The 21,824-nt window shown below is 35.6% G+C and overlaps 2 protein-coding genes and 1 non-coding gene across 6 annotated transcripts in view; 2 read left to right on the top strand and 1 right to left on the bottom strand.

The window, feature by feature from the left end:
• Window positions 1-499: 499 nt before the first annotated feature.
• Window positions 500-571, top strand: Trnaa-cgc (transfer RNA alanine (anticodon CGC)). The gene has a single exon. It is a non-coding gene; the product is annotated as a tRNA-Ala (tRNA).
• A 2,051-nt stretch (window positions 572-2,622) lies between these two features.
• LOC126856911 (RNA polymerase II-associated protein 3) lies at window positions 2,623-8,943 on the bottom strand. The gene is made up of 11 exons (XM_050605918.1): window positions 8,829-8,943; window positions 7,196-7,586; window positions 6,419-6,695; window positions 5,732-5,948; window positions 5,359-5,520; window positions 4,996-5,123; window positions 4,684-4,787; window positions 3,635-4,571; window positions 3,402-3,525; window positions 2,850-3,020; window positions 2,623-2,702 (listed from the first exon to the last, which is right to left on the bottom strand). The coding sequence occupies exons 2-11, from the start codon at window positions 7,351-7,353 to the stop codon at window positions 2,623-2,625; spliced, it is 2,358 nt and encodes a 785-aa protein (XP_050461875.1). The 5' UTR covers window positions 7,354-7,586; window positions 8,829-8,943.
• The window catches only part of LOC126856963 (ras-related and estrogen-regulated growth inhibitor-like), a 39,100-nt gene continuing 26,191 nt past the window's right edge, over window positions 8,916-21,824 (top strand). Inside the window, exons 1-4 of one of the 4 annotated variants that reach the window (XM_050606011.1) lie at window positions 8,916-9,040; window positions 9,433-9,582; window positions 13,777-14,116; window positions 19,390-19,446. In XM_050606011.1, the coding sequence (XP_050461968.1) occupies window positions 14,056-14,116; window positions 19,390-19,446 (118 nt within the window). In that variant the 5' untranslated portion in view covers window positions 8,916-9,040; window positions 9,433-9,582; window positions 13,777-14,055. Of the gene's footprint in view, window positions 9,583-13,776; window positions 14,117-19,389; window positions 19,447-21,824 lie in introns of all 4 variants that reach the window. The other 3 variants (XM_050606013.1, XM_050606010.1, XM_050606012.1) reach the window with 3 other exon arrangements.

Here is a 21,824-nt window from a genome sequence, read left to right as displayed (position 1 = left end):
ATATCGGCGGGGCGCGGATAATATCGTTGCGAGCAATGCGACCAACCTAACGATGATAAAGGATGCATTCGGAAATTCTACCCGGGTAGGTAAAGCAACGTTAAATTGACCAATCAGAAGGGAAGGATTTAAGATTTCTTTGTCCTGATTGGTCCAGGATTTTCAAACTCAATGTAGATCAGACATTGATGACATCGGGAGGGGAATTTGTTGCTGTAATTAAGATTTGAATTATAAATAGCATTCAACAAATTGACATTATAATTGCATTTTTTTATAATTAAGATTATAGACGAATTAAAATAAAAACATATGGAATTGCTGGAATAATTTTAAATCAAGATTATATACTTGTAACTTATTGTTCTATTTATATAATCAAATAGGTATCGTCCTATTGCATAAAAATTGTCATCTTAATCTTACGTAATCATGAGAAAATAATTTTAAAAATATTGACCGTTGAATGTCTTTCTGTTTAAGCATTCAACTTACAAGTGGGGGTGTAACTCAGTGGTAGAGTGTCTGCTTCGCATGCTGAAAGTCCTGGGTTCAAATCCCAGCTCCTCCAAATCATTCTTTTTTTTATCTTTCGTTATGGTTGGAGGGAAAGTAACGTCGTCGTTACTTTTTCTTTTCTTTTTAATAAAACGCACAAAGTCATCTATTGAGACTATGACATTATACTTTCCTTCCAACCCAATATTATATGCCGACTAATATATAATTTGCACAAATTTCTCTTTTGATTAAAAAAGTTTTGGATTATCTTTGATGTGAATGTCGTGTGAATGTCTTCTCTCTCTCTCTCTCTCTCTCTCTCTCTCTATCTCATTCCTCTTTGTCTTTCTAGTCAATTCGCATTTAAACACTGTATTCCAAATACTTATTAATTTGAACTATGAATTGCAATTTAATTTCTTAGAAATCAAATTTCGCATTATTACTTTGGCAAAACTGACATTGCAAATTGTCAAAAATAAAAAGAATATGAATAATTTAAATTCGCGCAAATTATATGTAAATAATATTAATAAACGTTATACAACAATAAAACAGATGGTGCTTATTAACTTGCCAAGAAAGGGTTTAGAGATTTTTATTATTTTATTTCGACGATATATTAATATCTCCGATAATATTTTCATCTGGAAGAATTTTTTTGTGTCCTTCGGAAAACGCGCGATAGTATAATATGATGCAATCAAGCGAACGCACCAATAAATGCATCTGAACGCATCACGTGACCTTCGATTTGTTAATTTTCGATCAGTTCGTGCCGAGCATCCCCGGCGTCGCGATTGATTTCGATCACTTCGTGTTCGCGTGGCCTTTTTACTCGCTACGGATGAGTATCGCGAACGGACGAGCGTCGGGAGTGTCGAATTTAGTGACGGGCGATCGTTTCCGATCGTAGTATTAATCGCGATCGCGATTGTGCGACATTCTCGATCTTCAGTGGCAGTGGCGATTGCTCGTTCGTCCCGTTCCGTGACCGGGGCTCCATTTCGGAGTCCGCGAGTCTCGTGCGCGTATCTCGTCGTCATCAGATGCGGATGACATTCAGCATCCAAGGCGAGATGTCTATCGAGGAGCATCGACGGAAATATTGAGGGATGGAGCATCGCGACCATCAAACCCAACTGAAAGTTGCCGCTTGAGATATTGAGATATTCCGCCATGACACTTTTTGAATTTTCAACGAATCTCCCCCCGTAAAATCGCGCTCTCGCCAATTTATCTATTCGGTCGATTTTCGCGCGCGAACGCGACGTCACGAGTGTCATTCAGCGTCTGCGGCATCGAGGAGCGTCAAAGGAGCGTCAATGGATCACTAGGATATGGATTCGTCGAAGGGGGATATACGGATGGTGCCGCTTGAGATATTTCCGCCATGACACTTTTCAAATTTCCGTTACTGGTCAGTTCGCGTCTGCTTTACCCGTTCCGGTCAAATTCCGCGCGATCGCGATTATCGATCTTCGTTGTCTTCGGTGGTACTCGTCGTTTCGAAGTTTTCTTCGTTTGCTCGTCCGACGAGCGTCGCGAGTGTCACGTGGCATCCGCAGCGTCGAGGAGCGTTGACAGATGGAGGGTGGATGACGGATTCGTCGAGGTGGACAATACGAAGTAGCCTCGCTTGAGATGTTGATATATTCCACCATACACTTTTCAAATTTCCTTTACCTGTTCCGGGTATCGAATTTCGTCTCGAGAATGCCGAATTAATAAGCGATCGTTTCAGTGTTAATTAAATCCAAGTGACGTATATTCGCGAGTGATATCGATCGCGTTCAGAATCGCTATCTGTTTAAAGAATTCGTATGAAGCATAATAAAAATATCATAATCGAGAACGCAGAGGATCAACGGAGACAGGAGATTGCTTCTCATCTACGATATTTAGCTGATATAGTGATGGTGAGTGTTTTTATATATTTCCTTAACTAATATAATATATATTAAATTTGTATTTTTCATCATTTTGTAAGATTACTTTTAAAATCAATATGTAATATTAAAATGAATACTTAAAAAAATATTTCTAAATAATTTTAAAAAATAACTACTTATTCAAGATTCTTATATTATATGTATATATTCGATTATACTAACATGATCTTCAAGTAACATAAATCTGACGTAATTGTGAGACTTTGGATGAATCATTTTTTTCCAGAAAACGTAATATATTTTCCAGAGCTGCAAAATAAATAGAGCTATATTTAAATTTATGAATTAAAAAGATTTTGGATCAGTTAGTGATTTTTGTAAAAATATATATCTTATTTTACGCATTATTTAAAATAGAAACTGTATATATGTTACCTTCCGTTATTTCCATGTTACCTTTTTTATCATTTGAATCCATAAACATACAAATGATGGAAAATCTACTTAATCGACTTAAAGAGTACAGTAAATGCGTGAGTAATTCTTTGTCTTCCGGAGTGCAGAATTGTTGCTCACAGCAACGTAACATGAGACTGAACATTGTTGCATCCAATTTATTGCCTATGACTGTGTATTGAATATTTTTATGATATATTAAATAATTATTTGTAACAATATAATAAAGTCTAAATAAAACCTTGACATCCTATTTTTAATAAATTAAATAACGTGCCAAGATATTCGCAGATATTGTAATGAACAGAAATTAAATCAAAATAACTATTAATGGAGATAAATGTGGCAAATTTTTAAATTTTAAAAAGCAAATAATATCTAATTATAATATCTGAAATATTTTTAATCTTAATATTTCTAATATAATAATAAAAAATATATAATAAATATATATAAAATATATATAATAATATATAATATATATAAAATATGATAATTAATATTATAATAAATATATAATTATTATAATTAATATTACTTTATAAAACTTACTTTTATTCATGTCTTCGTATGCTATACACCTCAACAGTTTCGCGTGTAATTTCAAATTAGCATTATCCTTCAGAGATTGCCACAGACGTAAAAATTCGTAAGGTGATTCGACATTTTCCAATTTCTGAAAAAGTATATAAACTATATAAAAAAATTATATATATATATACATACATCTATTTCTCATCCCTTTTTAATTATATTATAATATTTTCTGAGATTTTTAATCATACCCGAAGTTCCATCTCCAATTTTTCGCTTTCCTTTTGATATTCATAAGACGAAATTTTATTTGACGTTACACTCGTTTTAGTTTTGCTTTCGTTTTCAGGAGAAATTATTTTTTTATTTCTATCCAAAACTGACTTTTTTATTGGTGTATCTTTCTCTTCTTTTAACTTCGCGTTTTTCTTCATTTCTATTCTTGTTTCGCTAGAATCGATATTTTTTCTCGGTTTCTCACATTCGTTGATCATCTGAATTTTATTCGGCGCTAAATTCGTTTTAATTCTGTTCTCTTTTCCAAGGGACATTAATTCCTTGTTTTTATTCAGACACGATTTCTTTGTCGTTAGATTTTTCCCTTCTATAGGACTCGGTTTCTTCTTCGTTTCCACCTTCGTGTCGTCAGGATCGACAATTTTCCTCGGTACCTCGCTTCCTTCGTCGCTCGGAAGTTCTTCGATGATAACAGTGGAGGATTTCATTCTCCGGGGCGACGACACGCACGAAAAAATGGACTTTTCCAGTCGACCTTGTACGCCACGTTGTCCGGGAAATGACTCGCGCGAAATCGTAAACACATCTTCATTCTTGACAGCGTCAAGATGCGACTTCGGCGTTTTATCTCTGCCGCCGAAATCCTTTGCAACAGGTGATAATTTATTGCCGCGCGAAGATTCGCGCGTTGTTTTCCCGCTGCTTTTATTCGCCGCAGCATCCGGCGTTGCAGCTTTGTTACTCTCGGCTTCCACGCAGTAACTCGCTTTTAAGTGCGGCTTCGTCGCAACACTTTGCGACGAGCCTGGCGCTCTGTCGCAATAACATATATCGTTGTTAACACGCTGTTTCGGACACTTAATGCCGTTCGTTTCCACTGTTCTCTTCGACTTCATTCCTCGCTTGGCCTTGTCTTCGTCGTTGCTGATGTTTTCTTCTTCGATGTTCATCCTGCGGAAGTGCAGCAGAAAAATTAACGACAGTAATATAATATCTTTCTTGAACTTTGAAGTTTATTATTCTAAATTTGCTCAGCTGTTGGATCTAAAAATTAAATTTCTACCTAATTTTTTTCGAATCGCATGGTTTTTTCAGCTTGTTTACGCCAGATATCGCCGTTCTGTTAGTTGGCTCCAATTTTAAAACAGCTTCATAATCTGCCAGAGCCTGTGAATATGAAATTATCATTCTGTTTATACAAAATTACAAAACGCATTAGTTACAACGAATAAATACGAATGCAAATTTCCATTAATATTTCCCTTAAGCTCTTTGGAGAACTTTGTATTTATCGTGCCGTAAAATCTGTATTTCTCGACATTAAATATTACGAATTATAAATTAATATGAACATTTATGTGTGCAATTTTTATACCTCGTACGCCTTCTCGAGATGCTCCAAGGATAATGCTCGACGAAGTAGCGCTTTGACATTTTTGTAATCCATGGTAAGTACCGTGTTGCAGTCGTTAAGCGCCTTGTCATAATGTTGCAACTTTATAACTGAATGCAATATAAATTCAATGATCTTATTATATAATACAGAGTTAGGTAAATATTTTAAAGAATTATTAAAATTACGAAATATCCTGTTTCTCCTATATAATATATTATTTTCTTTTAATTTAATTTTTTTATTATCTAATAATTTAGGAAATATTTAAAATATTTAAAATACAAGAGAAATATATGGGCAATTTTATCGTAATTATTGATTTACGAGCAAAATATTACTTACATGTCATAGCGCGATTGTTGTAAGCATTTAGATTCGATTCTATTTCAATGCTAGCGTTGTAATGCCGAAGGGCTTCCTCGTAATCAGCTGCTCTGAAGGCTTCGTTCCCTTTTTCTCTCTCTTGCTCCGCCATTACGTTCATTTCCGTGCCGGTTAATGAAACTATCAATAGACTAAAAGATTTAATACAAGATCCAAGGGAGGGATTTAATTCTATCAAAATTAATGGGAGAGATCGATGCGAGATTAAAATATATCAAATTTAATTAGAGAAACGGGATTATCTGGAACACCCTGTAGATTCGACGAATCTACTAGATAGTTTTTCGTCCTTTTAATAATCGTCGTAATTTAACAAAAATTGCAAACTTACGTTTATCGACGGTCGCTTTATGTGCCGTCCTTTTCATTTTATTCAGCTCCTTTTGCCGTTCTTGGATTCTCTTCATTTCGGTCTGTCGCTGCTCGTCCTGCAGGTCTATCCTGTTTATTTCCGTGTCGACGTCGTATTTATCCCAAGCCGCATAATCACACGACGATATTCGTTTGGGCTTATCGCCCTTTTTCCCGTTGCTCCTCGTCTTTTTATTCTGTAAATGCGTAGACGCATAAATTACATAAACTTCAATTTATATTGTTTACATACATTTTCCATAAATTATTTAGATATCTACATTTTGTATCAATTAATAAATATTTTAAATTTGACTAATATCTTAAGAATAAATTAATTAATTAATTAATAATAAAATATAAATTATATTATTTACTTACAATTTTTCATAAATTATTTAGATATCTATATTTAGTTTTGTACCAATTAATAAACATTTGAGATTTCATTAATATGTTAAGAATAAATAAATTAATTAATAAAATATAATATATTAATATACTAATTAATTAATAAAATAAAATATAATAAAATATAATTTGGCAATTTTAAAGAAAAAAGCAATGTCTCAATAAAACATATTTTTATTAGTATATTATATATTAGTTATAAATTAGTTCGATATATGCAACATAACTACATTATAATATGTATATAATAACGTACTTTGGCAATATCCATTTTAATCTCTCGAATGTCCGGCTGTGCGGAGGAATCGTTGGCAAGGACGGCTTTTCCTTTGTCCAGGTCCTTTTCGCGAGATTGCATCTCGCACGTCCAATTGCTGATGTCGTCGTCAATCTCCTGCCGTTCGTTCGCATTCAACATACTTCGCCTCAAAACTGGCTCCGCTTTCCTCAAAATAACGCTTGTCGGTTTAATGCTAATGAGACGTTTCTCCGCGTGCTTTGTCAAATCTGGATATACTCCTTCTTCGCCAGAACTGGTATCGAACCGCGCGCATAAAGAGATATTTATGACAAATCGTTAATAAACGCGTGCCGGAAAATAACGGGTTTAATGACGTTTTAAGCAAGATTGCAGATCCCGTAGAGATTAAAAATTATCAATATCAATATACTATCATAATGTATACCGAGGACTAGTTGAAAGATATTACAAAATAGCAAGTTTCGAAATGAAAGTAATAATAAAATAGTTAAAGTAAGATATAAAATATAAAAATAAAGTAATATTATATAAATATAATATTATTTATATATATATAAAATATATATAATAATTAATAAATTATATATATAAAATATATATATAAATATAAAGATATATAAAAATACAATAATATATAATAATAAAAATATATAATGAATAATATAATATTTCGACGAAATTTCGAAAAATCAATCTTGTGAATCTTAATGGATATAAAAGACTTTTTGACATTAGGATATTATTATTAGTATTGTATTTCAAAAGACTCACCGCAATATGAGAACAATTCGCTCCAGTGTTTTTCCGTCGGTGCATCGCGATATGAATTCGTACGAGAGATTCTCGACCGGTATATTGTACCTCTCCAACAGAGTTTTCTTCTCGGATTTCTGCGCCACGCTAATTATATCTACCTCCTCGTTGCCCATGATAATGAATACGGAGAACGATCCGAAGATTACACGTCAAATCCGTGTAGTTTACCTTCGTCGCTCATGCGTTCGTTCGGCGGAGACAACAGTTGAGTAGCAATCGAACCGGATTTGTTGCATCTCTGAAGGCGAATGCCAATCACGTTCAATTACTATTCCTACGCTTGTCTCTGACGCTGGATCTGCGGCCTTTGATTCAAGTTGCCACGGATACCCGAGTTGTTGATTTTCTACACACAAAGTCATACTTGTAACACTTCAAAACGATCGATGATACCTGAAATACAACTCGTTCCTTAAATTTTCACAGAGAGGAAGAATTGAAAGATATATCGTTTAAAAAAAAAATAAATTTCAATTCTTTCTTTCGCCGACAGTTATTGTGCGTTTCGAGTCTTTACAATCCTCTAGTTCGTCAAATAAAAATATTATTTATTTTAAAATTTCAAACAATGGTACGGATTCTAAGTTACTCCCTGAATATAACATACTTAAAAAAAAAAAAAAAAAAAGAATTGGAATTAAAAACTATAATAGTCTTCTTTTAAGAAGGCATGCCCGTTTGAAACTTCGAAAAATGAGTACATTTTCTAGATTTTTTTGCAGCGCAACGTCTTGATAAAAATTTTAAATTTTCTTACAATATTAATACAATATTATTAACTACTTAAATAAAAATTTTCAGCTTTAAAAGAAATTTTTTTTCAAAGTTACGCGAATATTTGCAGAGCTTCCCCAATTTTATTCCCCGGAGTGCATGAAAACATTCATTATATCCGAAATAAAAAATACAAGTTTGTTTTTATCAAACATATTGAGCTATCTGCTATCCAAGCGTTTTTTCAAAATTTAAAAAATAGAAAAATGACGGTGTGTTAAAAAAAGTTTTATTTAATTTTTTTTTTTGAAAAATACGCATCTTTTTTATGACAAAAAAATGGGAAATCTGATTAAAAAAAGGTTTCATTAACAGGTGCAAAATCTTATTAGAAACTCGCATGCAAAATTTGAAGTCAAACGAGTTTTCATGCATATCGTGTATGAAAATGAATAAATCTGTAAAATATTTACATAATTTAAAAAAATTTAAACTGAAAATTTTTTAAATACTTAATAATATTATATTAATATTATATTAATATTGTAAAGAAATAAAAAGTTTTTCATCAAGTCGTTACGCTGCAAAAAGATCTAGAAAATATACTTATTTTTCACGAGCTCAAACGGGCAAGCTCCCTTAAAAATGATTTATATCCTGTTCGCTCTACATTTCCGCGAAGGGATGCCGTATCGCAAATAATTCGACGTCTTTATACAACGTAATATATACTTGAGGCAAATAAATTCGCACTTCCACCTTCACCGCATCTCGCAGACCGTACGCGAGAGTATAATATATGCATCTCTCTCTCCTTCCGTCAGAGATTCCTCTCCTTTTTCCTCACGTGATACACGCGCTCGTGCACGCTTACCTGTTAACACGGCAGTCGGCTTGTAGCGAGTCGCAACGCGAACGCGCAACAGTACGCGGCGCACGAAAGAAGCGTGCAGTCGTCGTCGTCATCGTCATCCCCGTCCTCTTCGTCGTCGCGCTGCCGGTCCAGAGAGCGAGCACAGCCAAGTGCATATTAGACGAGGTGGCCGCGAGAGTCGCGCATTCGCCGACGAGCGCTCGATGAGAGTGGTAAGCGGTCGCTTATTTTACTCTCTCTCTTTCTCTCTCTCTCTCTCTCTCTGTCTGTCTTTCGCGCGCGACTCGTTCGTCCGCGTGCAAGTTGAATACAATTGCTCGGTGCGCGGTACGAAATTCACCGTGAAAACGTCAACGTCTCGTGTGATTTCTCTGAAAATACCTTACCTGTGTGTGTGTGTGTGTATGGGAATTCTACTTATCTTCCATTTGTGTGCTCCAGTCATCGTCGTCGAGCTGTAGAGTGCGAACTTCGATCGATAATTTGTGAACGTGTCGAGTGTGTCGGGACATCGAGATGTGATCCTGAAATTGTAATCGTGAAATATAGTGCCTGAGAGAGAGAGAGAGAGAGAGTGGTTTAGGAGAGTACTCTCGGATTTCAGTGCTTCAAATTTTCAAACATTTACCTCGATTTCACGTGCTATGGCAACTGAATTACGATCGACGAGTTATAATAGATTCTTGTTTATCAAACTACAATTGTCAGATTTCAATCATAATTGTGCAAGTGTCGATAATCGTTGATACACCAGGTAATTATTCTAAAATATTCGCCAAGAGATTTCAGTTCGTCATAATCAAGGATTAAAGATCGTCAATCGATATCGCTCTTTAAAGTCAATTACGAAAGTTAATTTCTTTATTAATGCGTGCGCCATTTAATTAATCTAATCAACCGGCGCGCGCGATTCGTTGAAGTGTCTTGGCGAATGCTCGACAAGTAAAAATGTATTATTTGATCCGAGAGTTGTGTCGGCCTTACTCGATGTGGTTAATTTGCAATTTTTGCGATTGTTGCTAATCGACGGAATTAATTTATGCCAAAGCTCCGGACACGTTAATTAAAATCGCATGCATATAAATGCGAGGTTTCAGTACGGATAACGCAATTATAGATCGATTCTTCCAACGTTGATTAATTCTCACCGCACTTTTAATTGATTTTCCGTCTTTGTCTAGATTATTAGTATTCGCTAATATACACATTGATAGACATTTTACTTGATTACCGCTGATCGATATCAGTAGAATCTCTGAATTAATTGATGGAGAATGTTTGAAATTGACTCACCGCAATTATATTCGACGAAGAAAATCAATTTCGTTGAATAAACAACCGGTACATCTGCGTGTCATCTAATATTTGGATGTCGAGTGGCTACATGAGGAAACTGATACGCGGTTTCCAATTGCGCTCTTCTATCCCGAACAACGAGTCAATTTCACTTGCATAGTTGACGAGAGTAGAAATATCTACGATATATATATACATATGCCGAAATTTACATACATTACGTATCTACTTCCTGAAAAAACCTGAAAGTTTTAGGGAATTTTTTTATATCTGCAAAAATCAAGGAATTCTCATGGAATTTTGTTGGAATTCAGGGAATTTAAAAAAAAAAATTCTTTCTATATCCGATAATATCTTACAATAAACAGTTGACAATTCGCCAATAAGCCATATCGTGAATCATGTGTTTAAAATATATTATAAATATATTTCTATCTTTATTTATATATTTAATGACTTAATAAAATTTTAAATATGCAATACATATTCTTTATTTTAATTTTTAGTGATAAAAAATAAAAATGTTACGCGAGTTAAAAAATTTTATCTAAACGAAAAAACTATTCAGTTTTATTTTTAGTACATTTCTTACATACATAAATCTAATACTTGAAACTTAAGTGGCAAAAAATTTTCAAAATATTCTCTTTACTTTTTTAAACATCTGAGAAATCAGGGAATTTTCAGGAGAATTTTTTTACAGGATTTAAGTAGACACCCTGTGTCTTTACATATGTAAATGAGGAAGAGATTCAAAATAATATATCGATTGATGATAAAGTATTTGACTGAATGACGCAAAATTTTATTCTCTTAGAAAATGACATTTTGTTCAATAAATATAATTTCCTTCTGTTTGACTTAATTATATGATTTAATTTAAAATGATTCAATCTAATTTAGTTCGTTTCAAGAATGAAATGTGAGACGAGATAATTTTATAAAAAGAATTTTACAAATAGAATAGAATTTTATATTATGAAATGTGCATTTAACATTTATTTTGCAATCGAGGATTCTTAACGTAGTCATTAATAACGTTATATTTGTTGTTTTTATAAAAACGCTGAATCGCGATTTTTTCACGAATACGCTATCGCAATAAATATTGATATCGCTGAAACGTGTTATAATCATGTTTCGGCGAATCGTGCTTACATTTACGGATTTCTGTATGAAAAAAAAAAGAAATTACGTAAGGTTTTTTGTGTCTTACTTACTCTCTTAATTTTTTATTTGAATTGCTTAATATGAAGTTATAATTTATCATACGTCACATATATATTGAATTTAAGTGCGAATTTATTTATTTAATTAATTAATTTATTTATTTAATTTTACGATTCGATTTATGATTTGCCCGATTTGTATTTAATTTAATTCGACACGTGTCAAAATTTTAACATCGCTCTTTGTTGTTCAACATAGCGACGAGTGTTTGGTGATAAGAGCCCGCTTTACACAAATCTCACGTGAATAACAACGTCGTGGTGGTGCGCCTTGAAAGATAAGGAGATTTAATACGTGATATAGACAACGTTATCTAATCTACAGTATTATTAAAAGCGTAGCAGAGAGGCGCGAGAATGAGAAATAAACGACAAGATTTTCGACGAAGAGATATTCAAATATTTTTCGCGCGCTTTTTTTGTAATCATCCAGCGTATTAATTATTCCTCCGTTAATTTTCATGCCTCCTTCATTATGTTAAATGTTTCTTCTCATTACGTCAATCATTTCCCCGCTACATTAATTGCTTTTCTCTCAATTACTTTCCCGTTACGCTATTTGCTTGTTGTCACATTAATTTCTGCTCAAACTCTCAACTTTAATCAAACACGTATGACATTATCAATGAAAAACATTGCAATTACAAGACTATAAGAGCATTATTCGCGCATAAATTTTTTTATTTGTCAGATACGATACATACGTTAGGGAAGAGAAAAGAAATAAATACTCCGATGAATTTTGCGGTGACAAACAATACTCGCGATGATTCAATCTTTTCTTTAATTAAACTCGCCGTCTCGAAGCGTTAAAATTAGCCCGCAACATCGCAAAAACGAAAACACGGGAAAAAACTAAAGCCCGCACGTCGCCGCGGGGGATGAACGCGCATCCTACTTTTCTCGCGGTCGTCGTCTGCCATCATCGCGCGCGAGCGAGCGAGAACACGCGTGCGAGATCCGGGCGCGTGTCGTGCCTGTCTTTTTTTTTTCGTAATCGCCGACGTGACGGCGGCGCCAAGCTAGAAGACGCGCGGAGGAAGGCCGACGACCCGTTATAAATGGAACCAGAGAGACGGCATTTCTCGAATCGCTGCTTGTGTTGTTATTCGCAGCGTAGCGTCGTCGGGGACGAGCTCTCGGGCACGTTCGAAAGCGTTTCTCGCGCTTTCGAGGTGCGAAACGAGGGGAGGGACCGGCTCCGGTAATTCCGAGTCGCGAGCGCGCGCTGTCAGGTTCGATGTCCGGAATAAGCGGAGCAGCAGAAATGAGGAAACGATGGAATTAAGGAAAAGAAAATCGGAGAGAGAAGAAGTGCGCATTTTAAACGCTCTTGTAATAAACTTGCGAATGATGCTCGATTAATGTTTAAAGTCACTGAAATATATATTGTCACTCGCTGAGAGAAACTTGACAGTTGCGAATCAGCTGAAATCCTCGGCTCGCACTTGTAAAAATAAATACCTCGAGTAGCGGTGTTAATCTTTCGGAAACACTGAGCGAAAAGAGCTTAAGTATAATCGACCAGTTGATGTTATCATTAAATAGTCGGAAAACAGAGTCGCGAGCACAAAGATTTTCTGTAACTAAAGTTCGTGGAAGGAAAAGAAATGAACGAAGCTGCGTCACGTGGGGCTCGTCATCTCGTCAAAATACCGGGGGATCGTGATAAGATAGCGACGGTCGTTCATATCGTTAATAAACAGTCTTCGAGACTCGATGGGACAGGTTGCGATCTCTCGACGAGGGACACGTGAGGTGGGCGATTGCGCGACAACCGTTTCTGTCTCGATCAAAACTCGAATCGAAGCCGCGAGCTCTCTCGACTTGAATCGCCGAGCGTTTCACAAGACTCTCAACGTCGTACTCGACCGGAAAAGGGATTGTGTTACTCAATGAGCAGTTTTATAGCGTCATTAAGGATCACGCGCGAGGAAGAATTGCGCTCGAACGTGTGCCAGGCGGATTCGCGTAATCGCAGTTACGTTCGTTCACCAGGTAAAAAACGACACGAGAGCATTGGCTGTCTATTCATCAATCGCCACGATTTCTTCCCAGTCGTCGGGGGGATTAACGGGGAAGGTTCCAATTACCGTTGCCATTAATAGTTCCGTATCTAACCGTCAACGACTTCTTCGAATGATTAATTGATAACTGCAATTAAATACCTAGTCGAAGTGAAGAACGAGAGTAGCTTTAAACATCTTTACTTATCGAGCATTAAACCCCACTTATATTTCTTATAACTCTTTTTTATTTATTGCCCACATCGTTGACAGATTTCAAGTTGACGTCGCGATCAAGACATTTTCAATAATTTTCATCTTTGAGGAATTAATCAACGTCTGAATCGACAATTAATTGATGCGACAATTAAATATCGAAACAAGAAACGGTTATATATTGGTCCCTTTATTATTTAGGATGGAATTTAATGGAGCGTTCCGGAAAATAATTAGCAATTAATGATTTCTGTTACTATCGAAATTGAACAGTGATGATTTGAACTGATGATTGACCAATCGAATAATTAATTCCGCAGCAAGTGCTGTCGCAATTGTCGCGAGTGCGATTGAATAAGCGTCCTGGCGAGGACCTGAATGTGAGTGCGGCGGGATAAAGTGAAAAGTGATGTAATTGGCGCATCCGCCGCGGAGGCCATGTGTGATGCCAATCCGAATGACACTTAATCCACGCAGCTGATGACAAACGTAAACAGGATCAAGGTGGTCGTCCTCGGCGGCCCCAGAGTCGGCAAGTCAGGTGAATCTCTCCCTACATTTTTATCTCATTTCGTTTCTGCTCAAATAATAATCCCTCAATTGTTTTTTATCGATTTTAAATCATTAATGTCTTCCCCATCTTTCGAGTTTTAATAATAAAATTATGATTGCATTAATGAAATTGATTTTGTGTAAGAAGACTTATTTAGTTAAGATATAAATAAATATTATCTTGTTTCGTTGCATCTTATTATATGTATATTGTATACAGGGAAATGTTCCGATCAGACTTTGAGATTTTATAAGAAATTTAATTCTGAACAAAAAGTGTTTTATAAATATGAAAAATGCTTGGATACTTTTTGTTAAAGAAAACACATATCTCTGATATTTGTAAAAATAAATAAGGAAACTTTTTGTTTGGAATTAAATTTCCTATGAAATGTCAAAATCTGGTCGAAACATTTGGGCCCACCCTGTATATTACGATTCGCAAATAAGGAAAAGCGTAGCGCATTTATTTCGTGCGGAATTTATACGGATCGCAAGATACAAGTTTATGAAAGCGATATTGATTTCCGCAGGAAATATGTTTTCGCGTCGAAACCAATATCAATTCGCGCGCTCGCTGACGAATAATAAATAATTCGCCCGGTGAAAAAAAAGAAAGAGCGGCGCAGGTCGTTTATGGCGCAACGTCGTGAAACATTGTGAGTCGCGTCGGAAGGACGTTCATTATCGTGGACGATACTAATATCGGCGTCGCCGTACAGCGTGTAATTTCTGCGCGTTGTCTAATAGTGCACCGACGCAACGCATTGAATGAAAGTGCCGTTAAGATGGATACGCATAGTCCGCGGAATAATACGTTGCATTAGTTAACCCGACAGTCGCGCGACGCATACAAAGCGAGCGAACGAACGGCGATAAGGCGGTTCGCCGACCTCGAATATAAATCCTATTAATAAACCGCTAGGACCGGCCACCTTAATAAAGAAGCAGCGCCATTCTCTATTTTATTCTCTCTCTCCCATCTCTAATTTTCTCCTCTTTGGGTTTTTCTCTTTACAATTTTGCATCTTTCATTTGTAATTGTTCCTCGAAGTTGCATGCTCTGATTGTTGTGCTTTCTCAGACAGTTGGGTACTTTTGTTGATTATATCTTTTTAAGATTGTTGTTAGAGATTCAATAATGTTCTCTAAATCCTGAAATTCTTCAGTCATTTTCACATCTTTGAATATATGGCCAATAGAGATGTAAAAAAAGTTTTTTTCTTCTTTTTTCTAATAGAAAAAAAAAACAACTGAAAAAAGTGTATTATTATTTTTTTTTTCCATTGAGAAAAACAATTTTTTTAAATTATTTTTTTTAATATTTTTTTTTGTTAACATAAAAAAACTAAAGTTCTTATATTTTTTATTTATTTTTTTTTCAAAAGCAATTTTAACGAATTAATGAGATTTTTGCAGCAAATTACATGAAACTTAATATGATTAGGATAATTTGATGCATATTAAAAATTCTTATTAATTAAAAATAGTAATTACATAACTATATAGCCAATTGGAATGCGAGCTACATTTAAAATAATAATAGCCAATTCAAATCTATCATCTAAGAAATTAAAAATAATCAAAAAATTCAATTTACAGTAATCAAAATATAAAATATTAAAATATCAAAATATAAAGGTATTAAAAAAATTGTTTGTTTTCTTTTCTATTTACATCTCTAGTGATCAATGTCTGTCTACTATTATATCCTCGAAATATTATAATCGTCCCTTTAAATAAGGACATAATTCGTTAATATTGTATATATATATTCAAACGCAATTTGCTTCTGTATCCGCCTGTTATTATATCGCCGGACGCGAACTTGATCGCTGCAAAACACGCGACAATGTCCCACTTTTTGCGACGAAGACGGCGCATTCTCACGCGGCGGTTGCGGCTTGAGAGGGGGGAGGGGGGAGGGCTATCTCGACGGGAGGGAATCCTTAAAAGTCCTTCGTGGGACCCCGCTGGGTATAATAAGGACCTCCGTGAACGCGCCGTTATCGGATATCGCCCCGCGTGAATGGGGGTGGGAGGGGGTTGCATCGTGCCACGAAAAATGCCGCACGGTTGCAGGCAGCAGGTTGCGCGAGATCTCGACATCCGATACATCCGTCCTGTTCCTGTTACTGCGTGGTGTTCGATCCTGGATTCCGAGTTTACGCGGTAACATACTCCCTCCGTTATCGCGCCTTTGTCTGATATATACGCGGTGATCCATCGAGAAACAACACGTCGTGCATGCGAAGTAATTTGAGCTTGACTAAGGAGCAAAGGAAAAGCCTATCTGGAGAACTGTTTGAAAATTTGAGTTTTACTTTTTACGATACTAAAGTGGAATCTAATCGAGTAATTAAATTATTATCAAAAATATGTGTAGTATTTAAATTACAATACCCTTTCGAGCGAACTTGATATATTTTTAACACAAGAAGTCGACATTCTTCGCGTCTTAAAAATAACTAATGGTAAAGAATCGTAAAAAAGAATCGTAGTCTCTTGCGAGAAACGCGAGATTGTTACCCATAGCCATTTATCTGCGTTAACGCTTATTGAGGAGACAATTGGAGGTCCGCTACCAACAGCCGAGGCGTGTTCATAAATTCATTTGGTCGGAACGACTTGCCGTGTCACAAGAAAAGCGGACAGATGAAAAAAGAATAGTATCTCGTAGAAGCTGCACTTTAATGTTCCTTCTCTGTACAATCAATCCGAGACTTTTATTACCATTTTAACGTTTCAATGTTATAATTTTAGAAAGATATAAAAAACTTTCTACATTACAATCAAATTACAATTTAGTCTTGTTTTTTAAATTATATTTCATTATGACTTTGTTTTGAAACAAGTCTTTCTTTGCTAATAATTATTTTTTTTTTTAAATAAAAAAAGTAATCTTTAATTATTTTATTTTAAAAATATACTTTTTATTTTTTTTATTTAAGAAAAAAAATAATTATTTTACTTTAACATATGCTTTTTATTAATTTTTAATTACTTTTTTATTTAAGAAAAAAAAAGTAATTAAAAATAAATAAAAAGTATATTTTTAAAATAAAATAAATAAAAATTATTTAAGAAAAATTTATTTATTTAAGAAAAAAATTAATTAAAAGTAAAATGTATATTGTTTTGCAACACAAAATTGAAACTGTTTCAAATAATTGCTTCCGTAACGACTGAGAAGATTAAATACAGAAATTCCATGTACGAAATTTAATTACTTGATAAATTTTGATAAATTAAAATGTAGGTGAATAAAGTTATTTCAATAAAAGATAGAATTGCCTTTGGAATGGAAAGGAAATTTCTACGAGACAAGAGGATGCGGTTGATTGCATCCTGATCTTTTTTTTATCCTCTATTTTCTCTCTCTCTCTTTCTCCTCCTCTTTATCCTCCTTCTTATCCACGACGATCGTGATCGTAATTACTATTTTCTTACGTTCAGCAAGCGGCTTATCCTCCAACGATCTATCTATAGAATCCCGCGTTGGCAACCATCGCACGTCGGCGAATGGCACCGCGAATGACTGCGTTTTGCTCGTACCGTTGAATCTTCCACATTACACACAATTCTCCGCAGGTGACTTAATCGGCTTCCCTCTTCTTATTCTTCTTTTTCATTCTCCTCTTCTTCCTGCTCATTCTCCCCGCGTTTCTTTCCCTTCCTCGTTTTATACGCGGCTACTTACGTAATCGATCGAAGAATTCCTTTCTCCTTTGAAGATTGATTGATATGTATTATTTTTTGAATCATTTATACTCTGACGAGTTTTATCAGTATTGATATCTTATAAGAGTTCGCACCGCACGAACCCTTCTTATTCTTTATAAATACGACGGGCTCCGATATATTGTCACATTCGCCCTACGAAGAGATAAGAACTTTATAAACGTCCTGTATCTGGCACGAGTGTCGGGTTTCTCTCGCGTTTGGGCTTTGGTGAGACGGGGAACGTGCTTTCATTAGACTCGAACGCTTGGCACAGATTACTGTTGGGCACCATTAGGCATTACGAGCAACATTCTCGTGTCCACATCAATTATTCTGGTTCGCGCGGCGTGTATAGGATTACGCGTGACGTCGCCTCGGTTTGATGACAGTCATCTTTAAGGGAGAATGGGGTCTTCTGCGTGGTACACTCGATTACATGGGTCTTTCTGCGTGGTACTAATCATTCACGATGTCTCTGCATGGACCGTTGAAAATTCAACTCGTTAGGAAGATTCGTATTTCTAACATAATTAATTAAAAATCCAGCTAATTACGATAGCGTGCCAGTTAATTTTCTCTTGCAATGACAACTCGATCTTTACGTGCAAGGTAAAAGAAGCACGTGAAATTGTTTTCAAAAATTTAATAAAACTTTTTCTATTATATTAATATTTCTATTTTTCTATTATATTAACTTTGCCGTTAATATTATATTTAATTTTTGAAGTATATAGATATTTTTTTTCTAAGTAAAGCATGTGATATATATATATATATATGTACAATATTTTTCATGAATTAAAAATAAGAATATTTTTTCGGATGGGTCAAATTTCATATCGACTTTTCGCGATCGCATGTTGAAGATCACTGAAATATCGTTCAGCTGCGCGAAAATATTTCGAAGATATGTAATTTATCTCTCATCTCGGCAAATAGTTCACGAATGAAGTTCTACATTCCGTTTCTGCTCGTGTCTCTACCTTTCCTCCTCTCTCTCTCTCTCTCTCTTTCTCTCTATCTCTCTTCGTGATGTTTTCCCCTCCCTTCCTCTCTCTCGATCGTCGTCGTTGTCGTCGTCGTCGTCGTCGTCGTCGTCGAGCTAAACTCGACGACGGATTTATAAACGGTGTATCTACTAGTACGGAACGGCACGAATCTATGTACTCAATAAGTCTTGCGAGGATCGAACGATGATGGCGACGACAACGATGCGAGAAACGTCGTTGACATGCTGAATCCTAGACCGTGTTTCGCGTGCAACGAAATTTATGAAGCAAGAAATTTATCGGCAGCCTACGAGAGAACCCGTTCCGATATATTTATGGTTTCTTTATTAACCGTATGCTGAAGATGAGTTAATGGCGTTTCAACACCTGCGCGCGAAGATGCGTTTGTTGGTTGGAGACGCGCCTAAAAATAAATACGTCTTTAAATGTCGTTACTCATAATTATTCGACGTACGTTCCCGGGCTCGCTACGATTATTCGTCGAGATTGTTTCTCAAACTAATCAACGTTTTCTTTTTCTTTGTTGCAGCCGTGGTTGTGCGGTACTTGACGAGGCGATACATCGGCGAGTACAGCTCGACCAGTGGTAAGTGTTTATTATCTCTTTTCCTTTTGTTTCGTTTTTTTTAGAATAATTGCCAATATTAAGCGTGAGTAATTACATGCATTTGTTGCTAATTTCGAGGCATCGCTATTCGGAACAAATGACCTATCCAAGTTCCTTTCTCGCTTGCGCTATCGGCTTATCTCCCGAGGGGCGGCACCGATTCGCGCGCGAAATGCTCACCCCAGAGTACTACAAAACGCGAATCTAAATCTTGATCAGTTATCCTCGCGTGTTCCAGCGGACGGCGATCTCGGAAAAATCCATCGTGAAATATTCTCGCGCTTAAAACCAGACTCTAATTCAAGGGTATCCGTGAAAAATCTTAATCATGGCGCCTCGCGAGCGTCCTCAGGCCATTCTAGCGGTCACAGAAATACATGAGCTCTATAAAGGGGGTAGAGGACAACAGCGGGCTTCGGAGGGAAAAAGAAAGAGAGAGAGAGAGAGAGAGAGAGAGATGCAACAAACAGCGCTGGAACCGTGGAGGGCGGAGATTTAAACACTCGATATGAAATAGAGCCTATGGGGAGGGTCCGCAGAATGCAGATCTCTCCCATAACTCATGCAGGCTACTTCGCCTGTAATAATTGCCGTGCACGCCCGCGGACGTATAAGCTACGGCGAGTTTCGCGGATATCCGAGCCGCCTCGGAAAAATTCACCGTGAAGTATTGTCCCTTTAACCCTGAACCGCCGGCCACTCGTATTTTTGTAACACCTAAGGCCGCGCCGATTGCATCCCCGTTGTCTGCTACTCGAGTACTACGCCATTTTGTCGTGCTAGTCATAGACATATTATCGTAACGATAATCGAGGAATGCCCCGAGCGAATATAATTACGTAAAAAATATTTATTCGAATAGAAAGGATTAGGAAATTAAAATTGTTTGAAAATCATCGAGTTAAATTTTCAGACTTTTGATATTTTGAACAAATATTTGGGTTTTATATATGTTTCTTTTAAATTCAATTATTGATAATTTTTGATGATCTGAATTCAATTAGGATAAATATATGCAATTTATATAATTTAAAAAAATTACAAAACTTTGCATTGAAATTTATAAGTCAGTTTACGTAGGAAGTTTCTCTTTACTTTCCTCACAACTGCATTAAGGTAATATGCCGAAAGGTTTTCCGATACAATAGCACAATCATCGATTTATCGAATATCTCTTGTATATAACTGGCAGTCAGAATCAATCTTGATCTTGATCGATTCAACCGCGATCGATAATGCTGAACGAAAGTGGACGAGTGCCGGCGCGCGAGTGCTCTCTCCTAACATCGGTATTAATTAATTTCCTGGGAAAATGATGGATAATCAATGTTGAACATAACCAGGAAGCGGATAATCTCGCGTGTCTCCCTCGAAGAAGGGAGATAATCGCTCAATCGATCCTCAAAGATGACGCTGTGGGCGCCACGATTCGATCGCCGTTAATCGAGAATTGATAAAAAATGATAAGAATGATGACAGATAAAAAACTACGACGCAGACGTGACAGCAGCAACATCTGAAGATATTATACAAACTGCTTCGTATAAAATAAAGTAAAACTCGTGAAGTGTCAGGGATAGAGATAGAAAAAAAAACAAGCCTCTTTTTTTTTCAGATATTTAATATCTTGATTATATCTTGATTACTGATTTTTCATTATTTTTAATTTTTTATAGGAAAGATTTGAATTAACTATTATTTTTTTAAATATAGTTTGCATTCCATTTGACTATATAGTTATATAATTATTATTTTTAATTAATAAAAATTTTGTTATGCATCTAACTGAAAATTATTCAAATCATATCAAGTTTGATATAAGTTATCGCATAAATTTCATTAATTCATTAAAATTACTTTCGAAAAAAAATTAATTAAGAATATAAAACTTTAGTTTTGTTTATTATGTCAACAACAACAAAAAATATAAAGAAAAATAATATTAGAGTTAACAAAAAATAATGGAAAGAAATTTGTTCTTTTTTTTTCAATGAAAAGAAAAACGGGTTTTTTTTTCAACTTGGAAAAGAAACCGGAAATTTTGGAAAATTTTAAAAATAAAATAACGAATCTATGAATTTTTGTAATCTAAAAATTTGAATTTGGGGTTGAGAGTGCATACACGGTATGCGATCGCGTGCAGTGGCACATTTTGTTTCTCTCTCGGCGCATCTCGTGTGAAACGAATCGAAAATGCGTCGACACTTCGTGCGACTCGTGCGCGGATTATCGCGTACACTTTCGTTCCCGGTCGTTGGAGAATTACTTTTCCGAAGAAAACGCCCTCAAACGGTGAAAGCGGGGCCATTGATTTCCTTTGGCTAGACCGCGTAGGTGATGTGACGGACATGATCATG

This window comes from Cataglyphis hispanica, chromosome 20 (assembly GCF_021464435.1).
Source record: "Cataglyphis hispanica isolate Lineage 1 chromosome 20, ULB_Chis1_1.0, whole genome shotgun sequence".
Classification (NCBI taxonomy): Eukaryota; Metazoa; Arthropoda; class Insecta; order Hymenoptera; family Formicidae; genus Cataglyphis; species Cataglyphis hispanica.
This window is presented reverse-complemented; position numbering and strand designations above follow the sequence as displayed.

Bases quoted from the DNA above. Each gene is read 5' to 3' on its own strand.
- LOC126856911 (XM_050605918.1), bottom strand. From the start codon at position 7,353: ATGGGCAACGAGGAGGTAGATATAATTAGCGTGGCGCAGAAATCCGAG. The intron at 5,124-5,358 runs GTAAGTAATATT...TATTGCATTCAG, and splicing joins CAACAATCGCGCTATGACAT to TTATAAAGTTGCAACATTAT. The intron at 4,572-4,683 runs GTAGAAATTTAA...GCACTTCCGCAG, and splicing joins TGCGATTCGAAAAAAATTAG to GATGAACATCGAAGAAGAAA.